Raw genomic sequence first — 27,156 nt, 5'->3', positions numbered from 1 at the left:
ATGAATGTTTTTCTAAGACTGAGATCATGATTTTGTGTTGAGGACAAATGAAAGAGACCACAAGGAGCTGGCACAATGATCTACAGCAAATCAGGAAGACAAAAATCAAAGCAGGCTCCACTCTACTGAGAAGCCTCACAAATTAACAAGATAATCAGCAGAATGTTTGCTGCTGCTGCTGCTGCTAAGTCGCTTCAGTCGTGTCAGACTCTGTGTGATCCCAGAGATGGCAGCCCACCAGGCTCCCCTGTCCCTGGGATTCTCCAGGCAAGAACACTGGAGTGGTTTGCCATTTTCTACTCCGATGCATGAAAGTGAAAAGTGAAAGTGAAGTCACTTAGTCATGTCTGACTCCTAGCGACCCCGTGGACTGCAGCCCACCAGGTTCCTCCATCCATGGGATTTTCCAGGCAAGAGTACTGGAGTGGGTTGCCATTGCCTTCTCCAAGCAGAATGATTGTCAACAAAGTTGGGGAAGTGGAGTTCACTGGCAAGTTTGATTGACGGGCCTGTCATTTAGTCAGTTTGTTTCCTAAAGTGGCTGTGCAAATTCATGTACCGCCCTCCACCCAACTCCAAGATGTAAGGGATTCTGTGGATTTACATCTTCTCTAATTGTCAAACTTTTAAATGATCTTTCAGATTTCAAAATAGTTTTCCAATACAGTGGTGTAAACTACAATCTAGTTGAGGTTTTATTTTCTCAATAAACTTAGGATTTTGGGTATTTTTTCACATGCTCATTAGCTATATGTGTTTCCTCTAAGGTAGAATTCCTATCCACATCTTTTACCCAATTTTCCATTCAGTGGTTTATGCTCACTCATCTTCAGAAGTTTATATGTTCTTGAGACCAATCTTTTGCCCCTTGTATGTATTGTGAATGTCTTCTCTAAGTCAATATCATGTGGTACAAAAGAAGTGAGCTCAGTCAGCCAAAGAAATCATGAGAAATAGTAAACAGTTGTCCTTTAGTAATAAGAACTAAGTATTAAATAAGTATTATTTATTAAGTAATAACTTGTTACACAACAACAGGTAATTAAAATAATTTTTGCTATTTTAAGTCTCTGTTTAATCTATATTTTAGGTGTAATTTTTCTTTTATAATAATAATTTTGTCTTATTTCTTTTTAGCCACTCAATCTTCCCAGAGTTTTCTTCTATTTTGTTCACTTTTTTAAAAGACCAAATTTTGCCTTTGTCAAGCTTCACTATTTTTCCTTTATTTTCTGTTTTACTAATCTCCACTCTTCTGAGTATTTGTTTTCTTTTAGTTGGTTTGTGGGCAGTGGTGTTGTTTTCCCTTAATTTCTTAAGATGAGACATCTAACACCTTAATTTTGAGGTCTTCTTCTCTTCTAATATGAAGATTGAAACATATAAGTTACCCTTAAAAGATTGCTATTGTAACATCCTATGAGTTTTGATGTCACATTTTATTGTTATCCAATTTTATATATCTATGCGATTTCTCTGTAGATTGCACACTCGTGTTTTTACCATTTATCCACCTTCTCCATCCATCTTAGCTCTGTTTGACACAAGCTAGAATGGGATGCTGTGGCATTTCGTGGGTAGAGGCAGGATGCTGTTAACCTTTCTCCATGTTCACAACATTGCCGCCCACCCACCAATCCAAATATTAACAGTCCCAAGTTGCAGAACACTGATTTAGACTATCTAAATATAATTAACATATTATTACTGCACCTTATCTCCTTCCCCTATTATAAACTAAGCAGTCTTCAGAGAATCCCAGACACATCTGGATTTGATTTATGCTTCAGTTTCATGACATAAACCTCAGGATGTTTTGTAGAGACTGTGGATAGCTCTAAGGTAAAATTTCCATGGTGTGGTTAGCTCATTTCTCAGTTCTGCATACATACATAATCGTCTTGATAATATTTTAATTTGGAGAAAAAATGAACTTAGAGTTTAGAAGTAAAAGAAATATGGCTCAATGTATATGCTTCACCAGATTCCTTTTTAATATTCCATAGTATCTGTGGCCCTAGGAAACCCCAGACTTATCTAACCAGACCATCCCAGAATGACATATTCTGACATAAAAAAGCAGGTGTTTTTAGACAAGCTTCTGGCTTGAATGTGCCAGCAGAGTGCTAGGAATATAAAAGATTCTTAAACCTAGTAGTTGGCTTTTAAAACCAGCCTATTGGCCTTATGTGGGCAAATGGTCACTGAAGTTTGGGAAATAGCTGAGAGAATACATTTGTAAACAAGAAATTTATCTGCATAGGGAAAGGCTTATATTCAATGGTACACAGGCAATCCAAGGCACACATATTCCCAGTGCTCAGATCACTTTGTGCTTCTAGTAAGATCTTATTGTAAGACCCTGGAGCACAAACAAAAGAGACCCTAGCTCTCAACCAAATTCTACCTATGAATAGTCGAGTGGCTTTTATTCATCCATAAGAGGGGGGCAATCACCTTGGTTCTGCCAGTTTAGGGGTCATTGTCAGGCTCAGAAATACAGTATGAGTGAGAGGAATTAACAGAAAATGCTGAATAAAAAGTCAAATCAGAATATAGGCTAGAAGACAGCAAAGACTTTATTCAGAAGAAATCAGAGAAGCTTTCTCACAGTTGAGAATACAACCCAGGGTAATCCTAAGGAGGAGGAAGTAAGATAGGATGAGTCATTTTCTCTAATGAGTCCATTAGGGAAAAAACTTATGAAGCAGTAAACATGAAAGAAACCTAAGAAAACCAACACAGTGATTTGTGCTTTAGGTTACTTAAGAAAAGTGGTGATCATTTTTGCAAGGCTGACACAATGACTGCAAGGCAGGAGACCTAAAACTTGCAGATATCACAGAGTTTAATAGAAAAGGAAGATGGAGAAAGGCAGACTGAAGTCAACTGCATGCTACCATACCCCCTCACAGAGCCTCTTAATCAGGAATATGACTCATAGAAAGATGGTAGCTGCACGCTGGATGCTGATAAAGCCTGGCAGTGGAGCTTGCAGCAGTAACTGGAGAACTCATATGTGAGCTGTCAGAAGACTGATGTGTCTCACATGATTCTATGACAGGAGGATCAGCAGGAGGAAGGGCAGCAGGTGGACGCACAGCTGGGGCGGCAGCAGGTGGTCTGACAGCAGGTGGTCTGACAGCAGACAGGGCGGCTGCAAGGCTGGCAGCAGCTGGACCCACATTCCTGGGCTTGGCACCCAGGCAGGCAGCAGCACGTGGGGTGGTAGCAGATTCTGCGGCAGTACACGGGTGCACAGAAAGCTGGCTGACAGCAAGACTGGCCGCAGCTGGACCCACTGAAGGTTTGTCCACAGCTGCTGGACCCACAGCAGGTGGGCTGACAGCAGGTGGTCACACAAGTAGGCTTGTGGCAGGTGGTCCTACAGCAGGTGGTTTCACTAGTTTGATAGCAAGTTGGAGGGCAAGAGGGCTGGCAGCAGATGGACTCACAGCAGGTGGGCTGACAGCAGGGTTTGCTGCAACAGGTGGGCTGGCAGCAGCTGGTCACACAGGTAGGTCTGCAGCAGGTGGTCCTGCAGCAGGTGGTTGGACAGCACGTGGGGGGGCAGCAGGGCTGGCAGCAGCTGGACTCACAGCAGGTGGTCCTGCAGCAGGTGGGCTGACAGTGCGGGGAGCAGCACGAGTGGGTCATTGTGTCAGTGGTGGAGGGTGGACTCCGGCTCAGAGCTGAGTTTCTCAGATTCTGAGGGCTCCTCCTGTTCTGGGTTTTATATCCTGGACCCCCAATGTTGGGACCAATAAGCAGGACTTTCCTGGTTGTTACTTATGTTATTGTTGTAGTTTTGGATAATTGTCATGGAGGAAGTTGCTTTCTTAGTGTTTTATAGAGAGGCCTCTGTAAATCAGTGTTTGATCTTTTCCTTAATTGGGTCTCGTACTTAAGAATCTTTCCTAGAAATGAAAAGATCAGGAATCATCACCAGCAGCATTTCTGGTCATGTGACATCATCTGGTCATGGGGCAGTTCCTGCTGGCTCTGTGAAGGGCAGAACTGTTCTCCTTTCACAGCTTTGCTCCTTTGGCTCTACTTAGATTGAGACGTGCCTCGAAAGGGTCAGGCTGCTGATGCATTCTGTGATGAATGAAGCCTGCTTGAGTTCAAGCCTGATCTCTGACAAAGTCAGAAGAAAGACTTCCACATGTATCTATATATATCTATACTTGGCAACTAGTTTGAAATGTTTCCCAGTTTTATCAGGGTCATCTGAGTGCAGGATGGTTGCCACATCGTTTTTCAAATGAAAATCAGCACCAAAACTGGAACAGAGGCAAAGCTGAATCCTGTTTTCAAACAGCATCCCTTCCTTACTGCTTCATTGCTATTTTCTAGTTAGGCTAATGACCTCTGGTGAGACATCCCAACTTGCATATACTTTCTTCTATAATTTGTGACAAGCGTGTTAGATAGGAGAATAACTAAGGTATGTTTGAATCTGTAAATTTACATATTCTGACAAATGTGGAATCTCAGCCACAATTTCTTAAAGCTTTTAGGCCTCATTTTCTCTCTTTTAGATAGATATGTTAGAGTATGATTGCCATGTAATGGGAAAACATACAGTCAATAGAAATGATAAAATGATAGTGTAGAAAGGATAAAATGATAATGTAGTTCCAATGGCAGAAAGAAGGAAAACAATTAAAATGTGTATAGAACCACAAAATAGCCAATGCAATAGTGATAAAGAAGAACAAAGCTGGAAGCATCATTTCCTTGATTCCAAACAGTATTACAAAGCTATACTAAACAAACAGTATGGATTGGAAAAAACCAGCACCTAGATCAGTGGAATAGAATAAAGAGGCCAGAAATAAGTCCACAGATTGTATGGCCTACTAATTTATTACACAGGAGCCAAATATATATTAATACAATAAGGAAATTGCAATCTTTTAAATAAATTGTGGCGGGAAAAGTGGGCAGCCATGTGCAACAGAATGAAGCTGGACTCCTCAGATTCAAATGGACTCTTCCCATTTATAACCATGCGGATGGGCCTTGAGGACATTAAGCCAAATGAAATGAGTTAGAGAGAGACAAATACCATGTGATCTCACTTATACATGGAATCTTAAAAAAAGTTTTTGTAAAACTGAGCTCATAGATAGAACATATCAACGGTAGCCAGAGGTGGGAGGTGGAGTGGATGAAATAGGTAAATGGGATCACAAGGTACACTTATAAAATAAATGCATGGGGAATGTAATGTACAGTTAATGACCATAGTTAATAATACTGAAATGTTTGAAAGTTGCTAGAAAAGTAGATTTTAAAAGCTCTCATGCAAGAAAAAAGACTTTGTAACTATCAATTGTGACAGATGTTAATGTTAACTAGACTTACTACAGTGATAACTCTGCAACATCTACAAATATCAAATTATTATGTGGAACACCTACAAACAATACAAGCCATGTCAATTACAGCTCAATTTAAAACAAACAAACAAGGATAGATACATACCAGGAGAATTCAGGAGTCTCATAGCAGGAGAGTACATGACACTGCTGTAGTGAAATATTGAAACACTTATATTGTTTCTAGCACTGTGGATTATATACTATCCCTATGGCGTGGCAGTTACACTCTTACATGTGTACCTGAAAGAGAGGGCGGGAAAAACTTTAAGATATTATGGCTGACACATTTCACATTTACTGAAATATATAAATCTATCAATTTATCATCCTATCTACCTATTTGTCACAAATTATAAAAGAAAGCATGTGCAAGTTGTGATGTCTCACCAGAGGTGACTGATCCAGCTAAAAATAGTTATGGGACATTAAAGCATTGATATTGTCTGAAAACAGGGTACAGCTTTTGCCTGCATTCCAGCTTTGGTGCTGAAAAGTTAGTGAAGAACAACCTGTGAACACCTTCTACGTAAATGTACCTAATGAAGCTGGGAAACATTTTAGGTCAGTCACTACTGATTTGAAAGACATGTATATACATGTTTCAATGTATGATTCTCCCAAATCATCCCACCCTCTCTCTCCCACAGAGTCCAAAAGACTGTTCTATACATCTGTGTCTCTTTTGCTATCTTGCATACAGGGTTATCATTACCATCTTTCTAAATTCCATATATATGCATTAGCATACTGTATTGGTGTTTTTCTTTCTGGCTTAGTTCATGCTGCATAATAGGCTCCAGTTTCATCCACCTCATTAGAACTGAATCAAATGTATTCTTTTAATGGCTGCGTAATATTCCACTGTGTATTTGTACCACAGCTTTCTTATCCATTCATCTGCTGATGGACATCTAGGGTGCTTCCAAGTCCTGGCACAGAGACGACCCAGAAGGATGGTATGGGGAGGGAGGTGGGAGGGGGATTCAGGATGGGGAACACGTGTATACCTGTGGCAGATTTATGTTGAAGTATGGCAAAACCAATACAATATTGTAAGGTAATTAACCTCCAATTAAAGTAAATAAATTTATATTTCAAAAAAATTAAAAAAACAGAAAGTCATGTATATAGATACACGTGATTATCTTGAATCTCAGACTTTGTCTGAGATCAGACTTGGACTTTAGCAGGCTTCATTCATCACAGAATGCATCAGCATCCAGCAAGTCTCAACCTAAGCATAGTGAAAGGAACAAAGAAAAGGTGACTGTTCTGACCCTGGCCAAGGCAGGAAGAACTATCCCATGACCTGATGATGTCACATGCCAGAGATGCTGCTGCGATGATTCCTTATTCTTTTTCACTTCTGGAAATGGTTCTTAAGTACTAGTAATAATTAAAAAGAAGATCAAACACTAATTTAAATAGGCCTCAAAACACTGAAGAAATAATTTCCTCTTGGATAATTTCCCACTGACTACAAAAATGACATACACAAGGAAAGTCTTGCTTATTGGTCCCAACATTGGGGGTCCAGTGTATAAAAAGCCTCAGAACAGAAGTAGTCATCAGAATCTGAGAAACTCACTTCTGAACAGGAGTCCACACTCCACCACTGACAAAATGGCTCACTCCTGCTGCTCCCCGTGCTGCCAGCCCACCTGCTGTGAGTCCAGCTGCTGTCGGCCTTGCTGCCCCCCAACTTGCTATCAGACTAGTGAAAACACCTGCTGTAGGACCACCTGTTGCAAACCTACCTGTGTGACCACCTGCTGTCAGCCCGCCTGCGGTGGGTCCAGCTGCTGCCAGCCTTGCTGTCGCCCTATCAGCTGTCAGACCACCTGCTGCAGGACCACCTGCCTCAAGCCTATTTGTACCACCACCTGCTGCCAGCCCACCTGCTGTGAGTCCAGCTGCTGTCAGCCCTCCTGCCCCCAAACTTGCTGTCAAATCACTGAAACCAGCTGCTGCAAACCTACTTGTGTGACCAGCTGCTGTCAGCCCACCTGCTGTGGATCCAGCAGCTGTGGACAAACCTGCGGTGGTTCTAACTGCTGTCAGCCAGCTTCCTGTGCACCCGTGTACTGCCATAGAACCTGCTACCACCCCACATGCTGCTGCCTGCCTGGGTGCCAAGCCCAGAGCTGTGGATCCAGCTGCTGCCAGCCTTGCAGCCGCCCTGTCTGCTGTCAGACCACCTGCTGTCGGACCACCTGCTGCCGCCCTAGCTGTGTGTCCAGCTGCTGCCAGCCTTCCTGCTGCTGATCACCTTGCCAAGCATCCACTGTCCCTATACAGCACCTTCTATTAATTGACTTGCTACCTGGGGACAAAACAAAATCACTGCCTAGACTTTGCTGACAACTGACATGTTCGACCAGAATTTCAGTTACTCATCTCCTTGCTTAAGAGCTTGTGAAGTAGCTTGACGGAGTGCAGGGGGCTTCCTCCAATTGTCTTCCTCTGGTGAGGAAGGACCATGTGCCAACTTCCTGCATCTGTGATAAGGGAGTATGTCTTGGTTTTGACTCTGAAAATAGGATTGACCATCTAGTTCTTCTGAGTAACTTAAGAAAACCAGATCTCAGAATGTTCCTATAGGTTTGTACAACCTATCATAAACTTTATAATCATATTTTCTCTTTTGCTACCCTCATAGTTCTTGTATCATGCTTTCTCCTTTACAATCACTTTGGGTTTTACCTGTATGTTTCTCAATAAATGGTGCACCACAATTCTTCTGTATGTGTTTGATTTATTGCACCACATTCCTCATTTAGAAATTTCTATATGTCTTATCCAATATGAGCATCCTATTAGCCCCCTTCCTAATTATTATCTCATTATTAAAAACCCATTTCATTGTGTAGTGTGATTTACCTAATAATAAACAGACTCATCCAGGATGAAGTCTTCTGTTCCTGCTCAAGGGCACTTGCATTTACATCCCGGGGAAGGATGAATAGATGTCTGAACCTCGTGACTATGTCCTTGGCGAGCTAGAGTTGCTGTCATTGTTCATGTGGTTATCTATTGCTGGGCCTGGACACACCATGAGATACTCCAAGGAAATGATGTGCAGACTATTTCTCCCTGCCCTCTATCTTTTCACGGTAATGACCCCTCAGCAATTAGTAACTCCTCTCTCTGCCCACTGGTCTATCTAGATGAGGAGTCCAAAATGACCAGATGACAGTTTAAACAGACTTTATTCCCTAAAACATGTGACTTTCATAGTATAAGACCTTCAATCCAGGAGAGTGTAGATCCATGGGGAGGGGAAGAACAGATTCCCATGTATGTTACCCCGAGTTAAAGTGAGAGGGTTCACTGCTACTTCACTTTCTCAAACCACGTATACTACCTTTGTGGATATACATGGTACTACTGTGACGAAGGCTGAGCGCCGAAGAATTGATGGTTTGGAACTGTGGTGTTGGAGAAGACTCTTGAGAGTCCCTGGGACTGCAAGGAGATCCAACCAGTCCATTCTGAAGGAGATCAGCCCTGGGTGTTCTTTGGAAGGAATGATGCTAAAGCTGAAACTCCAGTACTTTGGCCACCTCATGCAAACAATTGACTCATTGGAAAAGACTCTGATGCTGGGAGGGATTGGGGGCAGGAGGAGAAGGGGACGACCGAGGATGAGATGGCTGGATGGCATCACGGACTCGATGGACATGAGTCTGAGTGAACTCCGGGAGTTGGTGATGGACAGGGAGGCCTGGCGTGCTGTGATTCATGGGGTCGCAAAGAGTCGGACACGACTGAGCGACTGAACTGAGCTGAACAAGACGATTCTAATTTTCCATGGGCCGGCCATCTCTGTCATGTGATGTATGGTAGAACAAGTAGATCCCAAGTTCGTTTGCCTCTTGTTGATCTTGTTCATCAAAAAGTGGGTCAGTGGGTCCAAAGTTGGACTATTCAGAATCCTATGACAATGTTACTATAAGCTGGTTGACAGTACTGCTGATAAGGACAACAAATCCATGTTTACAACATGGAATCTTGGTAAAGAAGGACTGCTGTCTTTTCCATGCCCATGTAACCTAAGAGGAAAACTAGCCTGCCTTCCAGTTCGATGGCTAGGAATCCTGAGGGATGTTATTCTCCGCTTCTGACTAACAGCATGTACAGCAGGGCCAGCCACGGTCAGAGCGAGCTTGTGCTGTTGGTCCACACACATCTTCCACGCCCGCCACCATGGATACTCCGTGTATGCTCTCTCGTGTAAGTATCGATGCACCTAAAGACAGAGATGGGATAAGAGATCCCAAACCTGTAGCTGTCCAGTGTCTCCTTCGTGGTAAACACTCTGGAGGTCATTGATATGGGACACAAAGGGGAAACACTTTCTGCCCTCACACCTCCCTCCATCTAAATAATTCTTCAGATCCCTTTACTTTCCACTCTTGCTCCTCCCTTGGCTCAATCCAAACAGACAGTCCTTTTACCACATGCAAATAGGCAAAGAACATCATTTCCTCAGGGCACATTTTCTCCAAAAAAAAAAAAAAATATATATATATATATATATATATACATATATATAATGGACATGTGTACTGACTCACTGTTCACTATGAGTATTTTCTCTTTCCACTACCCTTGCACAGCAGAAGTGTTATCTGTCATAATCAAAATTCTCCATTTGGCTTAAAAGCTTCTACTGAAGTTAACAGTTGATGAAATTTAAGATACTGAATGCTCATATATTATGATCAATTTGATTTTGTAGGAATCAAATGGAATTGGGTTGGTAATTATTTTAAATATTATTTTTAATTAGAGGATAATTACAATATTGCAATGGTTTCTACCATATATCAACATGAATCAACCATAGGTATATATATGAAGGAGGAAACAGACAGAACAGGCTCCATCTTGAAAGCAGGACTCCATCTTGGGCCGGACTGTGGACTTTGAGCTATATGCCCAGTATCTATAGAAATGACATACCAACTGGAAAACCAGAGCCCCTGGATGGAAGGGCCCCAGGGCTCGTGCCTAGACTCTCCATCACCTAAAATACCCTAATTATCTGTGTAACTGAATATGCCAGCCTTCCTGCTGCTGAAAATCTCACCAAAGAACCACCATCTCACAAATCAACCTTGCTGTTCCTCGGACAAATTCATTTCCAAACGATGCTGAAAGCCAGAAGTCTATTACCAATTTCTTTTCTTATTCACCTGCTTATATAAAAGCTCATGAATCAGCTTGATGGAATGTAGAGGACTTCACCCTGATTCTCCCCTTCCTATCCGTGTGGGTGATGCACCAGCTTCCTGCATCATTATAATGGAGCATCTTGGCTTTGACTTTGAAATCTAGATCTTCACCTCCTCTCTACATGTATTTTAGGGGAAAAATCCTCATGACTTTTTCTTTAGTTTCTGATACTTATCTTCATAATAGTCTTCATAATCATGTATCTTTTCAATATACTGATTATTTTTGTATCTAACTTTCTTCTTTTTCATAATCACTTTGAGTTGTCTCTCTAGATGCACGGAATTTTACCTGGGTTTCTAAATAAATCTTGTGCCACTATTCATCCCATACTGTGTTTTTGGTTATTATACAGCATCTGAAGAAAGAAACAGCAACTTACTCCAGTAGTCTTGCCTGGGAAATCCCATAGACAGAGGAGCCTGGAGGGTTATAGTCCAAGGAGTCGCAAAAGGGTCATACATGACTTGGCTACTAAACAACAACAGAATTTATGATGCAAGGCTGAGCTCATACAATCCCCCACAAATTATTTTTTCCATTCCTCATGTGAGAAAACCTCCAACTTGATAAACTATCTCAAAGTGAATGCATGTCACTATTATCAGGTTAAGAAATAGAACTTAACCCCCTTTCAAATGTAACTCTCAATAGTACAGAATTGGTCACTTTCCTTTTATATTACGATTGTCACACTCATCCATGTCATTTTCGGGTGGTTCATTCATTCTCCTTGCTGTATAGTCATCCAGTGATTGAATATGACACATTTTATTTATTTACTATTGATATATATGTGGATTGGTTGCAGTTTGGGGATAATAAAAGTAATGTCATGAACTGGTCCTCTGGTGCACATAGATTAACATTTCTGTTCGATAAATATCTACAAGCAGAACTGCTTGGTCAAAGTGTTTATACTGTTCTCTGTAGAGGTCTTTCCCACTTTTACCATATTTCTTCTTTTAGTTACTCGATAGTTTATGCTATTATAGAGTACAACTTAAAATTTTAATTTCTCAATATTTCTGACATATATAAAAGTAATTAATTTATGTATGTTGATATTATAACCAAACTTCCTAATTATTTCTAAATGTTTACCAATCGATGGGCTTAAAACAAATTCTTGCTTACATAGTCATAACAACTGCAGTTGACAGGATTTCCCCTCTAAAGTTGAACTTACAGACATAAATAGGACTAGAACCAATTTATACAAAGACACTTTAGAGAGAAAATGTGATATCAAGACTAGCAGAATTTCCTCAAGCTTGCAGGGGATTTGAAAATTGAATGTGTGTTTCTTCAGGGGGATGAGACAGTTGGCCATGGAAGGTCAGAGTCAGGAGAGGCACACATACAAGGTTTGGCAGTGCACAGGCACCAGGGGCCCTGCTCCTGAGTCTTCCAGCCCCTCAGGAGAGACCTCGTGTTTGACAGGAGTGCATGGGCTACTATTCAGCATTCTGCTGTCCCTAATGCTTATTTTGATTCTTCGCTCTCACAAAGTGAACTTCTAGTTGCTGTGCGACTTTCCCTTTAGATGCTCCTGCACAGAGAAATGACGGGTCTAATAGACTGTGCAAACTGTAGTCATTACAGTTATGATTGTGGCTGATGCGTGTGTGTGTGCACGTCTGCTCAGTTGTGTCCAGCTCTCTGCAGCCCCATGGACTACAGCCTTCTAGCTCCTCTGCCCATGGCATTTTCCAGGCAAGAACCCTGGAGTAGATTGCCATTTTCTTCTCCACGGGATCTTCCTGACTCAGGGACTGAACCCAGGTCTCTTGTGTCTCCTGCATTGACAAGTGGGTTTTTTACTAGTTGAGCCACCAGGGAAGCTGAATTGTGATTAATAAATTGGCATTAGTCTATGGAATGGATAAAATTATTATGCCTCAAGAGGGGTACATGATTCAGAGCAGATTTCTGAGTCTGCAAGAATCAGTTCAGAGACTTCTTTAGAGCATAATATATTTTGCAGGAAGTTACTTAATTCTTTCTACTCTGTCATCACATTCTTAGGCCAAAGAACAATTTTCTTTAGATGATATTCTTTCTCACACTGGATGCTTACAAACGTTTGATGAAAATGAATGCATTAGTGGCTGGACAACACCTAAGGCCAAAAATAAAAAAAACAAAACCCTCTCTGCATTCTAAATTGCAGCTATAAAATGCTTCTGCCCCCAAAACCATTATATATATATAGTTTGCAGTTTGAGACAATTGAAAAAGTAAAGATGTTAAACTAGTTTAACTAAAAATATTTTTGTATGTCTTTTGGTAAATATATAAATAAATATATATTTACTTCCATGATTTTTATATATTTGTATTTTTGTTGGAAAACACTAATTATAGAATTGCTTATAGAATGTTGTTGTCAAATGTTTATGCTATTGGATAACCTAAATATATTAATGTAATGCAAATATTTACAGACCTAATGAAGAAGTAGACAAGTATATGGTAATAGTTGAGGACATTAATAGTCCACTCGAGGACATTAATTTCACCACTGGACAGATAATCCAGACCAAAAAATAAATGGGAATATTGGCCTTAAATGACACCATATATAAATCCATCTTGACAGACATATATAGAATACTGCTTTCAAGAGCAACATAATACATATTCTTCTCAAACACACATTTTACATTCTTCAGGATAGATTATATGTTGGCTCACTAAACAAACTTGTAGTAAGTTAAAAAAGATTGAAAATATATAAAGTATACTTTGAAACCACCATAGTATCCAACATTAGAAAGAAAACTGGAAAATTCACAATGTGGAGATTCAATAAAATGCAACTGAACAACCAATGAATCAAAGAAGAAACCAAAAGAGAAATTTTAAAATACCTTGAGACAAATGATAATGGAATTACAGCATACCAAAACGTATGGGGTGCAGAAACAGAAGTTCTAAAAGATAAGCTCACAGCAATGAATGCTTGAGAAACAAAAAAATTTCAAATCAACTGCCTAAGCTTACACTCAAGGAACTAGATAAAGAAGAGCAAAGGAAGTCCCAAGTGAGTAGAAGCAAGGAAATAAAGATCATAGTGGAAATAAATGAAACAGAGACTAAAAAGGGGGAAAAAATAGGAGAGAAGATCAACAAAACTAAAAGCTGTTTTTATTTTGGAAAGGGAAGGAACTTAAAAACTTTAGCTAGATTCACTAAGAAAAAGAGAAGCCTCAAATTTAATATCAGAAATGAAAGAACATTGCAAATTACAGTGTAAACACCATAAACTATAATACATTGGTGAAAGAAATTGAAGAAAATACAAACAAATTTTTTGCTCAGGAATTAGAATAAGTAATATTGTTGAAATATCCTTACTACCTAAAGTAATTTACAGATTCAGTGCAATCCCTATTAAAAGTCTAATGGCATTTTTACCAAAATAAGAAAAAAAATTGTAATATGTGTATGGAAGCATAGAAAACTCAGATAACCAAAGCAATGTTTTTTTTCTTTTTAAATTTTTAATATAAATTTATTTTTAATATAAATTTATTTATTTTAATTGGAGGTTAATTACTTTACAATATTGTATTGGTTTTGCCATACATCAACATGAATCCACCACAGGTATACACGCTTTCCCAATCCTAACCCCCCCCTCCCTCTTCCCTCCCCGTACCATCCCTCTGGGTCAAACAAAGCTGGAGACATAATGCTTGCTGACAGCAAAGTGTGTTACAAAACTATAGTAAATAACACTGTATGGTTTGGCATAAAAACATACATACATCATGGAACAAGATAGAGAGCCCAGACATAAATCCATACATTCTACAGCCAATTAATCTATAGCAAAGGAGCCAGGAATATACAATGGTGAAAATACAGTCTTTTCAATACATGGTGTTGAAAAAACTGACAGCCACTTACAAAAGAATAAAACTGAACTACTCTCTTACACCATACACAAAAATTAACCCAAAATGGACTTCCCTGGTGGTCTGGTGGTTAAGAATCCACCTGCCAGTGCAGGGGACATGGGTTTGATCCCTGGTCTGGGAAGATTGCACATGCCTCAGAGCAAATATGCTCACCTGCCACATCTACTAAAGCCCCCGCACTCTCGAGTCTGTTCTCTGCAGAAAGATGCTGCCACAGCGAGAAGCCTGCACACCTCAACTAGAGAGTAGCTCCCACTTACCACAACTAGAGAAGGCCTGCACACAGCAATGAAGACAAGCACAGGCAAAAAGACAAGAAAACTCAAAATGGATTAAACCTGAATCTGAAACCATAAAATTTCTGGAGGAAACATAGACCTTAACATTGGTCTTGGTGCTTTTAAAAAAAAAAAGACACTAAAAGCAAAGGCAAAAAGTAAAGTGGGACTACATCAAACCAAAAAGCAGGAATTCCCTGGTGGTGCACTGAGTGTGACTGTGCTTTCACAGCTGGGGACCTGGGTTGAATCCCTGGTCCAGGAATTAAGATCCCACAAGCCACATGGTATGGCAAAAAGAAAAAAGCTTCCACATAGTAAAGTAAACAGTGAGCAAAATGAAAAGGCAGCCTACTGATCGGGGGAAAATACTTGCAAATCATATACATGATAAGGATTGATATTAAAATATATAAAGAACTCACTTGACCCAATAGCAAAAAACAAAACAAAAACAATCTGATTGAAAAAATGGGCAGACGTTCAGAATAGACATTTTTTTTTTTCTTATAAGACATACAGATGGCCAACAGGTACTAGACAGGTGCTCAACATTACTAAGCATCAGGGAAATGCAAATCAAAACAATGATGAGTGACCACCTCATAGTTTTGCATGACTATAATGAGAAGGATGAGCTTCATCAAGTCTTGGTGAGAATGTGGAGAATATAAGAACATTTGTGGGCTGTTTATGGGAGCATTAATTGGTGCAGTCACTATGAGAAATACTATGCCTGTTCCTCAAAAATGGAAAGAAGAACTACCATCCAATCCAGCAATTCCACTTCTGGGTATTTATCTGAAGAAAACAAAACACTAACTGGGAACAATATAAGCACCCACATGTTCATTGCAGCATTATTTACGATAGGCAAGATATGGAAACAACCAAAGAGTCCATCAATGGATGAATGAAGAAAATATGTTATGTATTATGCAATGGAATACAATTCAGCAGTAAAATATAAGCTGCTTTCCCATTTGTGACAATATAAATGGACCTGGAAAACTTTATGCTAAGTGAAACAAGTCAGACAGAAAGACAAATACTATATACTCTCACTTATATTTGGAATGCAAAAGAAACCCAAAAATCTAAACCCTGAGCTCATAGATAGAGAGAACACATTAATGGTAGCCAGAGTTGGAGTGGAGTGGTGGAGGGTGGGCAAAATGGGTAAAGGGAGTCAAAAGCACAAGCTTCCAGGTATAAATAAAGTCATGAGGAAGGTAATGCACAGCATCGTGACTATAGTTAATAATACTCTCTTACATATTTGAAAGTTGCTAAGAGAGTAAATATTAAAAGTTCTCATCACTCCAAAAAATTTATAACTGTAGTTGGTGATGGAGTCTAACTAGACTTGTTGTGATCATTGTGCAATATATACAAATATCAAATCATTATGTTTTACACTTGGAACTAATATAATGTATTATGACAATTATACCTCAATTTATAAAAACAAGAGAGACACATACCAGTAGAATTCAGAAAGCTCACAAAGACAGGAGAGCATATGACACTGCTGGTAGTGAAATGCTGAAATACTGTTTTATTCTTTTTTAATATTGTTGACTATATTCTTTCCCTCTGTGTGAAAGCAGCTTAGGCATGTCCGACTCTTTGCCAACCCATAGACTCTACAGTCCGTGGAATTCTCTAGGCCAGAATACTGGAGTGGGTAGCCTATCCCTTCTTCAGTGGATCTTCCTGGCCCAGAAATCGAACTAGGGTCTCCTGCATTGCAGGTGGATTCTTTACCAACTGAGCTATCAGGGAAGCCCATATTCTTTCCCTATGACATGACAATTACACTCCTACATTTGTAACTAGGGGAGAGAGAGGGAGAGAATTGCACAGGAAAAAAATTAAGAAATTATGTCTCACACATTCAACATCTGTTAAAATATGTAAATTGCCAAATTCAAATATACCTTGGCTATCATTGTATTTGACTCAATTTTTAAAAATCTATGTATAAGTGGGAGGTCTCACCTCAGATCACTGACCCAGCTACAAAATGCTGCTGCTAAGTCGCTTCAGTCGTGTCTGACTCTGTGCGACCCCATAGACGGCAGCCCACCAGGCTCCCCCATCCCTAGGATTCTCCAGGCAAGAACACTGGAGTGGGTTGCCATTTCCTTCTCCAATGCATGGAAGTGAAAAGTGAAAGTGAAGTTGCTCAGTCATGTCCGAATTAGCGACCCCATGGACTGCAGCCCACCAGGCTCCTCCGTCCATGGGATTTTCCAGGCAAGAGTACTGGAGTGGGGTGCCATTGCCTTCTCCAAGCTACAAAATAGGGATGCTACAAAATAGGGATGGAATATTAATTGGTTGATGGTGTCTGAAACCCAGTGTACTGCTTCTATGCCTGCTTCTAGTCTCCTGCTTTGGTGCTGATTTTCGCATAAAAAGCATTGTGCAAACTATCCTCTACCTGAATGTCTCTGATAAAACTGGGAAATGTATTGAGTAAGTTGTCCAGATATGGACTGATGTGGTGAAACCACCTGCTGCAGGACCACTTGCCACAAGCCTACTTGTGTGATGACCTGCTGTCAGCCCACCTGCTGTGGGTCCAGCAGCTGTGGACAAACCTTCAGTGGGTCCAGCTGCAGCCAGCCTTGCTGTCAGCCAGCTTCCTGTGCCCCTGTGTACTGCCACAGAATCTGCTACCACCCCACGTGCTGCTGCCTGCCTGGGTGCCAAGCCCAGGAATGTGGGTCCAGCTGCTGCCAGCCTTGCAGCTGCCCTGTCTGCTGTCAGACCACCTGCTGTAGGACCACCTCCTGCCACCCCAGCTTTGTGTCCAGCTGCTGCCAGCCTTCCTGCTGCTGATCACTTTGCTAAAGAATCACTGTCTCTCAAACCAACCTTCTCATCACCTGATTTGGCATTCCAGAACAAATTTTACTTCCAAATGTTGCTACAGCCAATGTTCTATCACCAAATTTTTGTTATTAATCTCCCTGGCTAAAAGGTTGAGAATCAGCTTGGTAGACTGTGGAGGACTTCCCCTTGATTCTCTTCCTCCTGTGTATATGAGTCATGTTCCACATTCCTGCGTCCTTGATATGGAGTGATGGTCTCCACTTTGACTCGGAAATCAGGATCTGCATCTTCTCTCTACATGTAACTATGAAGACACATACTCATGACTTTCTTCAGTTTCTGCTGCTATCTTCATAATCATGTTTCTTTTCAGTGTACTCATGATTCTTCTATCCTGCTTTCTTCTTTTTATAATCACTTCTAGTGTCTCACAGAAGCAGGGAATCTTTCCTGAATTTCTAAATAAATCTTGTGCCACTATTCATTTCATATTGTGTTTTGTGTTCTTATGCAACATTCATGATGTGAGGATTTATACACATATGCATATGCTATGAATTATTCATTCTGAGCTCATACAGTGCCCCACATTTACTATTTCTATTTTGCATGAGAAAATGACCAACTTGGTAGATTGCCTCCAAGTGAACACTCCTGTCACTCTTACCAGCTTAAGAAATAGAACTTGCTGTCTTCAAATTCTCTCACTCATTCCCAAATGTAGGCAAGTTCACAATTTTTCTAAACTTGATATAAATGAGATACTATATAATTGGCCACTTGTTCTTTATATTAGGATTGTGACACTGATCCATGTAATTATCTGAAGTTCATTTAATCTCCTTACTGTATCATCTTCCACTGAATGCATATGACACCTTTCATTTGTTTACTACTGATATATGTGTGGATTGTTTGCAGCCTGGGGCTAATAAAATCATGCTGCTTTAAAAGTTTTAGAACTTTGGTACACGTATATAAATATTTTTATTGGATAAATATCTACAAGTCGAATTGCTTGGTGAAAGTATTTATACTGATCTCTGTAGAGGTCTTCCGCATTTTTATTTCTAGGTGTTTCATAATTTATGCTATTTTAGAGTAGAACTTAAAATGCTAATTTTTCAGTGTTTCTAACATGTGTGTGCGTATGTGTGTTTTCTACATATGTGAAATGTGTGTGCATATATGTGTTTTCATATGTATGTGTAGGTGTGTTTTCTTATGTAAGGGTATGTGTGTCTCACTCTTTGTGACCCCATAGACTGTAGCCCACCAGGGTCTTCTATCCATGGAATTCTCCAGGCACAAACACTGGGGTGGATTGCCATCTTCTTCTCCAGGGGATCTTCCTGACCCAGGGATTGATCCTGGGTCTCCTGCATTGCAGGTAGATTCTTTACCATCTGGGAGACTGGGAAAGTCCTGTTTCTGACATATAAAATAGCAATTAGTTCATATATTATAACCAAACTTCCCCATTACTTCTAATAGTTTATCAATAGATGGGTTTTCTTTTTAATTTTGCATGCATAGTCATTGTCAACTACAGTTGATGGCTTGACCCTTCTAAAGTCTAACTTATAAGACACAAGTAGTACTAGAACCAATTTATACAAAAGAACTTATAGAGAAATTGTGATATCAAGACTAGCAGAATTTCCTCTTGCCTGAAAAGGATTTGAAAAATGAACGTGTGTTTTTGAAATGGGGTTGGAGTAGTCAGTCATGGGATTTCAGTCGGCAGAGGCACACAATCAAGGGTGGCAGTGCAACCAAGACTGCACAGGGGAGGGGGCACTGCACCTGAGTCTTCCAGCCCTTATGAAAGACTACATAATCGACCTGAGTGCATTAGATGGCACTCAGCATTCTGTTATTCCATATACTTCTTCTGATTGCTCACAAAATGACCTTCTGATTATTGTTTAACTTTACTTGTAGGTATTCATGCACAGAGAAATAACTGATCAAATGAACTATGAAAACTATAGTTCCTGCAATTATAATTGTGATCAATAAATGTGCATATTAATAATAGGATAGATAAATTGTTATGCCTCAGGAGAGGAGTTCAACCTTTGCATGTAAATGAGAACAGATTTCTGAGTCTACAAGAATAATTTTGGACCCTGCTTATTTGTCAAAATAACAGCAGTCGACTTGAAAACACTTGGGGAGAGAGCTACATTTTGCCCAGGTGAACAAATGGCATAGTTTCATGGCACCATGTAATATTTTAATGTTATGCCTTTGAGTGCTTGTGGATTTCAGAGAAGGATGGCAATGCCAGCAATCCATGTCAGTTACAGTGTTTGAGCAAGACAGAGAATGTAGGGACTTCGCAGAGACTCAGTAATGGAAGAAACCCTTATAGTCTCCTGCTAGAATTAACTCACAGAAGCTGCAAATCAGAGACACAATACTCCTACTGCCAACTGGTTGTTTAGTTGAGATATCTTGTCTCCATAGTAGCCCATTCCTTTTTCAGACATCTCCTCTCAACAGTGATTATGTTAACATCTATCTCCCATTCCACTCCCAGCCTGGTCTCCTGAATCTTTCGCTCATTGGGATCACTTGTTAGACAGCCAGAATGGCATTACTGAGCAGTTACTGAGCAGTACTCTCCCCGGTAGAAGATACGCACACTGAAAAATCACATTTGTTTCACACTAACCGCTGGCATGTACTTTCCCACCTCCCAGGGTGCATTTTGGACAATGCCCAGCATTTCCCTACTGACTGCAGATGTTCATTTTTCCCTGAGGGCCCAGTCACTAAACTTTCCAACTAGATCTATAATGTTAAGATTAAGTCTAAATATTTTCTCTAAATATTCTAAATGTACTGGATTATGGTTTAGTGGAATGAAATACCATTGAAATGCATGAACATATGTTATCATTCTTATGATTGTGTCTGTGCCTTTTTAAGATGTTTCTAATTTACATTATTCACTTTCTGTACTGGACTTCCCAGGTGGCACTAGTGATAAAGAACCTGCCTGCCTGCCAATGCAGGAGACATAAGAGATCCCTGGGGAGGGAAAATCCCCTTGAAAAAGGCATAAAAACCCACTCCAGTATTCCTGCCTGGAGAATCCCATGAACAGAGGCACCTGCCAGCCTACAGTACATGGGATGGCAAAGAGTCAGACACGACTGAAGCGACTTAACATGCCTGCACGCACTTTCTTTACTAAACTCACTCTTAGATTGTGCTTTGATTTACTTCTGATTTTATCTTCAACCATAAAATCTCTATAAAGGAAGGAAAGACCACAGCTCTTAGTCTTCTTGCCTGGAGAATTCCATGGACAGAGTAGCCTGACAGGCTACAGTCCATGGGGTTGCAAAGAGTCGGACACAACTGAGCAACTCTCACTCACTTAGTTACGGGAAGAGTATGGAATCATATGGAAGAGTACTCAAATTCTTGTTCAGCCACTCACTAGTTTTACTGGGAGAATGTAAGGAACATACTTTTCATATATATTATGTTATCATTTTTATTTTTAACTTATTTCTATTTAATTATAGTTGATTTACAATGTTGTGTTAATTTTCCACTACTTTCTTTCATATTATGTCCACTTGTGTATTTTTATCATTATTATTATTATTATCTTACTTTACAATATTGTATTGGTTCTGCCACACGTCAACATGGATCCGCCATGGGCATACGTGTGTTCCCCATCCTGAACCACCTATGGATTAATCTACAAATGTTTTCTTTCTCTTCCCCCTGCTTTTACGGGTCAACCAGTCTATAAGCAGATGCCTTTGAAAAAACACAATTGTTATATTTTCAAGAATATCACAGAAAAACAAATCCATTCATCACTAGAGAACTGGTTTTTCCCTTACTTGTTCCATGATAATCTAAGGTTTTGTCTCTTGTTTAACACTGTATGCCTACATGGGTGCATGCTAAGTTGCTTCAGTCATGTCCAACTCTTTGCAAACTTATGGACTAAATAGGCCAACAGGTTCCTGTGTAAATAGGATTCTCCAGACAAGAATACTGGAGAGGGTTGCCATGCCCTCCTCCAGGGGATTTTCCCAATTCAGGGATGAAACCTCTGTCTCTTAAGTCTCCTGCATTGGCAGGCAGATTCTTTACCACTAGCACCCCTGGGAAGCACCTGTATGGCTCACTATTTTTTTTTTTTTTTGCTGTAACTACTGAATTCATTTTTTAAAATATAAATTTATTTATTTTAATTGGAGGCTAATTATAATATTGTACTGGTTTTGCCTGACTTAACACAAATTAGCAATAAACTTCCAAGTTTTCAAGAGATAGGAATACCAAACCACCATATCCGTCTCCTGAGCAACCTGTATGCAGGTCAAGAGACAACAATTAGAATCGAACATGGAATAACAGACTGGTTCAAAATTGGTAAAGGAGTGCCTCAAGGCTGTATATTTTAACCATGTTTATTTAACTTATATGCAGAGTACATCATGTGAAATGCCAGGCTGGATGAAGCACAAGCTGGAATCAAGATTGTCAGGAGACATTTCAATAACCTGAGATATGTAGATGACACCACCCTTATGGCAGAAAGCGAAGAGGAACTGAAGAGCTTCTTGATGAAGGTGGAAGAGGACAGTGAAAATATGACTTAAAACTCAACATTCGAAAAACTAAGATCATTGCATCCAATTCCACCACTAATGGCATACAAATGGGGAAACAATGAAAACAGTGACCAATTTTATTTTCTTGGGCTCCAAAATCACTGCACATGGTGACTGCAGCCATAAAATTAAAAGACGCTTGCTCCTTGGAAGAAAAGCTATGACCAACCTAGACAGCATATTAAGAAGCAAATGCTGACAAAGTTCCCTATAGTCAAAGCTATGGTTTTTCCCATAGTCATGTATCAATGTGAGAGTTGGACCATAAAGAAGGCTGAGTGGCAAAGAATTGATGTTTTTGAACTGTGGTGTTGAGAATCCCTTGGACTGCAAAGAGATAAAGCCAGTCAATCCTAAAGGAAATTAACCCTGAATTTGCACTGGATGAACTGATGCTGAAGCTGAAGCTCCAAAATTTTTGCTATCTGATTCAAAGACCTGACTCACTGGAAAATACCCTGATGCTGGGAGAGATAGAAGGCAGGAGGAGGAAGGGATGACAGAGGATGAGATGGTTGGGTGGCATCACCAGCTCAATGGACATGAGCTTCAGGAAGCTCCAGGATATGGTGAAGGACAGGGAAGCCTCATGTGCTGCAGTCCATGGGGTGCAAAGAATTGGATACAGCAGAGAGACTGAAGAGCAACAAAGTCAAGGTATTGGAAGGTATGAGAACTTGTACCACATCCAAGGAGAACAGTAGAGTTTTGTGCTGCCCTCAATGACTCAAGAATACACAGGTAATAATTGCATTTGAGTCTTGCAAAATCTAATTGATCATAATATATTAACATGCAATATCTTAAGTTTCACCAGTCCTTAGCCCCACAGAAGGTTTTATACCAGGTGGAGAATTTTGAGTACTACAGATAACACTTTTGCTCTTCAAAGGCAGTGGAAAGAGAAAATATTTACAGTGAACAATCAACAGTACACATGGGCATGACATGTTTATTTTGAGGAAAAGTGACCTCACAATGATGTTCGTTGGCTGTTTACAAGTGGTGAAAGCCCTGACTGGATTGAACTTGGGAGAAGCAAGACTGGAATATAAGGAGACTTGGAGAATAATTATTATATAGAGATGGGTTGAGGACAGGAAGTATTTCCGACTTGTGTCCCACATCAATGATCTTCAGAGTGTTCATAATAGAGAAGTCACTAGACAACTACAAATTTGAAACAACTCATCCCATCTCTGTCTTCGGGCGCATCAGTATTTGCACAAGGGAGCATGAACAAAGCATCCACTGGCAGTGATAGAGGACTTGTGTGAACCCAATAGCATAGGCTCCCTCTCACCATGGCTGCCCCTGCTCTGTGTGCTGCCAGTCAGAAGCAGAGGATGTTGCTCAGCACTGACGGGCTAGCGTCATAACTCATTAACCACGCCACACAAAGGCAAGTGATCCTCTCAGACTAGTAGGAAAAGAGACAGGTTCTCCTTTCTAGGACTGCATGTTCTAAACATGGATTTCTCATCCCTATCAGCTGTACTGTTGGCTAGAGTAGTATTGTCATAGGATTCTGAATAGCATCAATTTGGACCAAGAGACCCACTTTTTGAAGAACAAGACCAACAACAGGCACACAATCATGAGAGCTACCTGTTCTACCATACCTCACATGACAGAGATGACTGGCCCCATGGACAACTGGAGTGGTCTTGCAAATGTGGGGCAAAGAACCAACTTAGAGGTGACAACACATGGTTTTGATATCGTGTCTTCTGGATGTAGTGTATATCTTGACCCAAAGACCATTACCTGATTCCTCTTAGGTAGTACCAAATATATCCACAGAGGTAGTACACATGGTTTCAGAAAGTGATGTAGGAGTGAATCTTCTCAACTGAACTCAAGGTAACATTCTTGGGAATCTGTGCTTCCCATCCAGGATTGAAGGCTTTAACATTGTGAAAGTCACATCTCTTTGAAGGAATATCAGTTCAGTTCAGTTCAGGCACTCAGTCGTGTTCATCATCAGTTTGCATTCCTCATGTAGGTAGACCAATGGGAAGCTCTTTGAACTCCATCAAGTTGATTCACAAGTTTTTTTAAGAGAGATTTGTAACAGATTCTGGTGGAGCATACTAGTTGTGAGCAAAGTCTAAGGAGTTATTTTTTGTCCTCAGTAGCAAGTCAGTTAACATAAGGTGTTGTGTGGGGACAGGGGTTCTTTTCCAGTTGCTAATTGCTGAGGGATGGTTATCAAAAGAGGTAGAGAGTAGGGAGAAATAGTCTGAACGTAATTTCCTTGGCATATCTTAGGGTGTGTCCATGCCCAGCAACTGTACATAAACAAAGACAACAATTACAGCTTAGTCACTGAGGTGCAAGCATCGGTTTCCTTGGGATGTAAAGGTAAATACCTGTGAGCAGGAACAGAAGACTCTATCCTTGATGATCGTGTTCATTATTAGCTAAAGCATACGACACAATTTACTTAATGAGCTAATAATTGATTTTGAGAGCTAACATGATACTCATAATGGATAATGCCTATAGTATGTACTTAAATCTCTATATCAGGAATGCCATGTAAAAATCAAACACAATGTAGGAAGATTATGGCAAAGAATTTATTGAGAACCACACAGGCAAGACTACTGCCTCTAGGAAGACAATTCAAAGGTACCATAAAAGGAAAACGCAGGTCACAAGAGCCATGGGAATATTGATAAAGAAATGTATGATTATGTTAATTATGATAAGCTGCAGAAACCTATAGAAACATTATGAGGATTTGTTTTCCTAAGTTACTTAGAAGTACAACATGGTCAGTCCTATTTTCAGAGTCAAAACTGAGACATAATTCCTTATCAAAGATGCCTGGCACATGATCCTCTTACACCAGAGAAAGACAACTGGGAGAAACCCTCTGCACTCTATCAAGCTGATTTATAAGCTTTTAAAGAGGCAGATGGGTTAACAAATTCTGGTAGAGCATACCAGTTGTCAGCAAAGTCTAAGAAATCATTTTTTGTCCCCAAGTAGCAACTCAGTTGCTATAAACTGTTGCTAGGAGACAGGGGTTCTTTGGTGAGGTGATCAGCAACAGGAAGGCTGACAGCAGGTGGACGCACAGCTGGGGCGGCAGCAGGTGGTCTGACAGCAGGTGGTCTGACAGCAGACAGGGCGGCTGCAAGGCTGGCAGCAGCTGGACCCACATTCCTGGGCTTGGCACCCAGGCAGGCAGCAGCACGTGGGGTGGTAGCAGATTCTGCGGCAGTACACAGGGGCACAGTAAACTGACTGGCAGCAAGGCTGGCCGCAGCTGGACCCACTGAAGGTTTGTCCACAGCTGCTGGACCTACAGCAGGTGGGCTGACAGCAGGTGGTCACACAAGTAGGCTTGTGGCAGGTGGTCCTACAGCAGGTGGTTTCACTAGTTTGATAGCAAGTTGGAGGGCAAGAGGGCTGGCAGCAGATGGACTCACAGCAGGTGGGCTGACAGCAGGGTTTGCTGCAACAAGTGGGCTGGCAACAGCTGGTCACACAGGTAGGTCTGCAGCAGGTGGTCCTGCAGCAGGTGGTTGGACAGCACGTTGGGGGGCAGCAGGGCTGGCAGCAGCTGGACTCACAGCAGGTGGTCCTGCAGCAGGTGGGCTGACACGGCGGGGAGCAGCAGGAGGGGGTCATTGCGTCAGTGGTGGAGGGTGGACTCCGGCTCAGAGCTGAGTTTCTCAGATTCTGAGGGCTCCTCCTGTTCTGGGTTTTATATCCTGGACCCCCAATGTTGGGACCAATAAGCAGGACTTTCCTGGTTGTTACTTATGTTATTGTTGTAGTTTTGGATAATTGTCATGGAGGAAGTTGCTTTCTTAGTGTTTTATAGAGAGGCCTCTGTAAATCAGTGTTTGATCTTTTCCTTAATTGGGTCTAGTATTTAAGAATCCTTCCTAGAAATGAAAAGATCAGGAATCATCACCAGCAGCATTTCTGGTCATGTGACATCATCTGGTCATGGGGTAGTTCCTGCTGGCTCTGTGAAGGGCAGAACTGTTCTCCTTTCACAGCTTTGTTCCTTTGGCTCTATTTAGATTGAGACGGGCCTCGAAAGGGGCGGGATGCTGATGCATTCTGTGATGAATGAAGCCTGCTTGAGTTCAAGACTGATCTCTGACAAAGTCAGAAGAAAGACTTCCACATGTATCTATCTATATATATATATCTACATTTGGCAACTGGTTTGAAATGTTTCCCAGTTTTATCAGGGTCATCTGAGTGGAGGATGGCTGCCACATTGTTTTTCAAATGAAAATCAGCACCAAAACTGGAACAGAGGCAAAGCTGAATCCTATTTTCAAACAGCATCCCTTCCTTACTGCTTCATTGCTATTTTCTAGTTAGGCTAATGACCTCTGGTGAGACATCCCAACTTGCATATACTTTCTTCTATAATTTGTGACAAGCGTGTTAGATAGGAGAATAACTAAGGTATGTTTGAATCTGTAAATTTACATATTCTGACAAATGTGGAATCTCAGCCACAACTTCTTAAAGCTTTTAGGCTTCATTTTCTCTCTTTTAGATAGATATGTTAGAGTATGATTGCCATGTAATGGGAAAACATATAGTCAGTAGAAATGATAAAATGATAGTGTAGAAAGGATAAAATGGTAATGTAGTTCCAATGGAAGAAAGAAGGAAAACAATTAAAATGTGTATGGAACCACAAAATAGCCAATGCAGTAGTGATAAAGAAGAACAAAGCTAGAAGCATCACTTTCCTTGATTCCAAACAGTATTACAAAGCTATAATAACAAAACAGTATGGATTGGAAAAAACTGGCACCTAGATCAGTGGAATAGAATAAAGAGGCCAGAAATA

The 27,156-nt window shown here is 40.6% G+C and overlaps 2 protein-coding genes across 9 annotated transcripts; one reads left to right on the top strand and one right to left on the bottom strand.

The window, feature by feature from the left end:
- Positions 1 to 3,069: 3,069 nt before the first annotated feature.
- On the bottom strand, positions 3,070 to 25,964 carry LOC138084200 (keratin-associated protein 9-7-like). Of its 4 annotated transcripts, XM_068978359.1 has the most exons (4): positions 25,640 to 25,964; positions 25,382 to 25,501; positions 20,364 to 20,371; positions 3,070 to 3,594 (listed from the first exon to the last, which is right to left on the bottom strand). In XM_068978359.1, exons 1-4 carry the CDS (start codon positions 25,962 to 25,964, stop codon positions 3,070 to 3,072), a joined length of 978 nt encoding a protein of 325 aa, XP_068834460.1. The 4 variants fall into 4 exon arrangements, with proteins under 4 accessions (XP_068834460.1, XP_068834464.1, XP_068834462.1 ...); XM_068978363.1 differs by lacking the exons at positions 20,364 to 20,371; positions 25,382 to 25,501; positions 25,640 to 25,964 and having other exon boundaries at positions 3,070 to 3,357; positions 3,481 to 3,657; XM_068978361.1 differs by lacking the exons at positions 20,364 to 20,371; positions 25,382 to 25,501; positions 25,640 to 25,964 and adding an exon at positions 3,596 to 3,657 and having other exon boundaries at positions 3,070 to 3,523.
- On the top strand, positions 7,011 to 7,652 carry LOC138084201 (keratin-associated protein 9-2-like). Of its 5 annotated transcripts, none has more exons than XM_068978368.1 (3): positions 7,011 to 7,057; positions 7,124 to 7,294; positions 7,379 to 7,652. In XM_068978368.1, the coding sequence occupies exons 1-3, from the start codon at positions 7,011 to 7,013 to the stop codon at positions 7,650 to 7,652; spliced, it is 492 nt and encodes a 163-aa protein (XP_068834469.1). The 5 variants fall into 5 exon arrangements, with proteins under 5 accessions (XP_068834469.1, XP_068834466.1, XP_068834468.1 ...); XM_068978365.1 differs by having other exon boundaries at positions 7,352 to 7,652; XM_068978367.1 differs by having other exon boundaries at positions 7,011 to 7,072; positions 7,124 to 7,169; positions 7,254 to 7,652.
- Positions 25,965 to 27,156: the final 1,192 nt, after the last annotated feature.

The sequence above is a fragment of the Capricornis sumatraensis genome, chromosome 8 (assembly GCF_032405125.1).
Source record: "Capricornis sumatraensis isolate serow.1 chromosome 8, serow.2, whole genome shotgun sequence".
Lineage (NCBI taxonomy): Eukaryota > Metazoa > Chordata > Mammalia > Artiodactyla > Bovidae > Capricornis > Capricornis sumatraensis.
This window is presented reverse-complemented; position numbering and strand designations above follow the sequence as displayed.

What these genes read in the sequence shown, in the direction of transcription:
- LOC138084200 (XM_068978359.1), bottom strand. Translation starts at nt 25,964, where the DNA reads ATGACCCCCTCCTGCTGCTCCCCGCCGTGTCAGCCCACCTGCTGCAGG. An exon ending in CTGCTGTCAGCCCACCTGCT is followed by an intron (nt 25,502 to 25,639) that starts GTAGGTCCAGCA and finishes CTGGGTGCCAAG; the next exon opens with CCCAGGAATGTGGGTCCAGC.
- LOC138084201 (XM_068978364.1), top strand. Translation starts at nt 7,011, where the DNA reads ATGGCTCACTCCTGCTGCTCCCCGTGCTGCCAGCCCACCTGCTGTGAG. An exon ending in TGTGAGTCCAGCTGCTGTCG is followed by an intron (nt 7,073 to 7,123) that starts GCCTTGCTGCCC and finishes CACCTGCTGTAG; the next exon opens with GACCACCTGTTGCAAACCTA. An exon ending in TGCCAGCCCACCTGCTGTGA is followed by an intron (nt 7,295 to 7,351) that starts GTCCAGCTGCTG and finishes CACTGAAACCAG; the next exon opens with CTGCTGCAAACCTACTTGTG.